Source organism: Colobus angolensis, unplaced genomic scaffold (assembly GCF_000951035.1).
Source record: "Colobus angolensis palliatus isolate OR3802 unplaced genomic scaffold, Cang.pa_1.0 Scaffold999, whole genome shotgun sequence".
NCBI lineage: Eukaryota > Metazoa > Chordata > Mammalia > Primates > Cercopithecidae > Colobus > Colobus angolensis.
Window position 1 is genome coordinate 7174 of NW_012124031.1, and position 304 is coordinate 7477.

The following is a 304-nucleotide window of genomic DNA, read 5'->3' on the forward strand; positions in this document are numbered from 1 at the left end:
AGATGTTCTGTTAGGTCTTTCAGCTGTGAATCGTTTCTTGGGCATCCCTGAATCAACTGCAGTGTTTTGGTATTGGAAGGAAATCAGAAACTTCACTTCTTGCCTCAGATTCTGTCAGTACCAGTGAACAAATATGTGACCAGAAGATGGATCGCACCTTAGAATTACCTCCTGTCCCATCTCAGTGACCTTGTGTCCAGGGGTCTGGCTGTCTGCAGGCTCCGAGTGTCCTGTGGAAGAAGACAGAAGCCATACAAGGTGAAGGGAAGCCCAAAGAAAACATCTTTTTTTTTTTTTTTTTTTT

At 43.8% G+C, this 304-nt stretch overlaps 1 gene segment (V, D, J or C); it reads right to left on the reverse strand.

The window, feature by feature from the left end:
- LOC105505232 overlaps nucleotides 1–304 on the reverse strand; it is a gene marked incomplete at its 5' end in the record, with an annotated part of 1553 nt that overhangs the window by 979 nt on the left and 270 nt on the right. The window contains 1 exon segment of the V gene segment in view: nucleotides 122–230. Coding sequence covers nucleotides 122–230 — 109 coding nt within the window.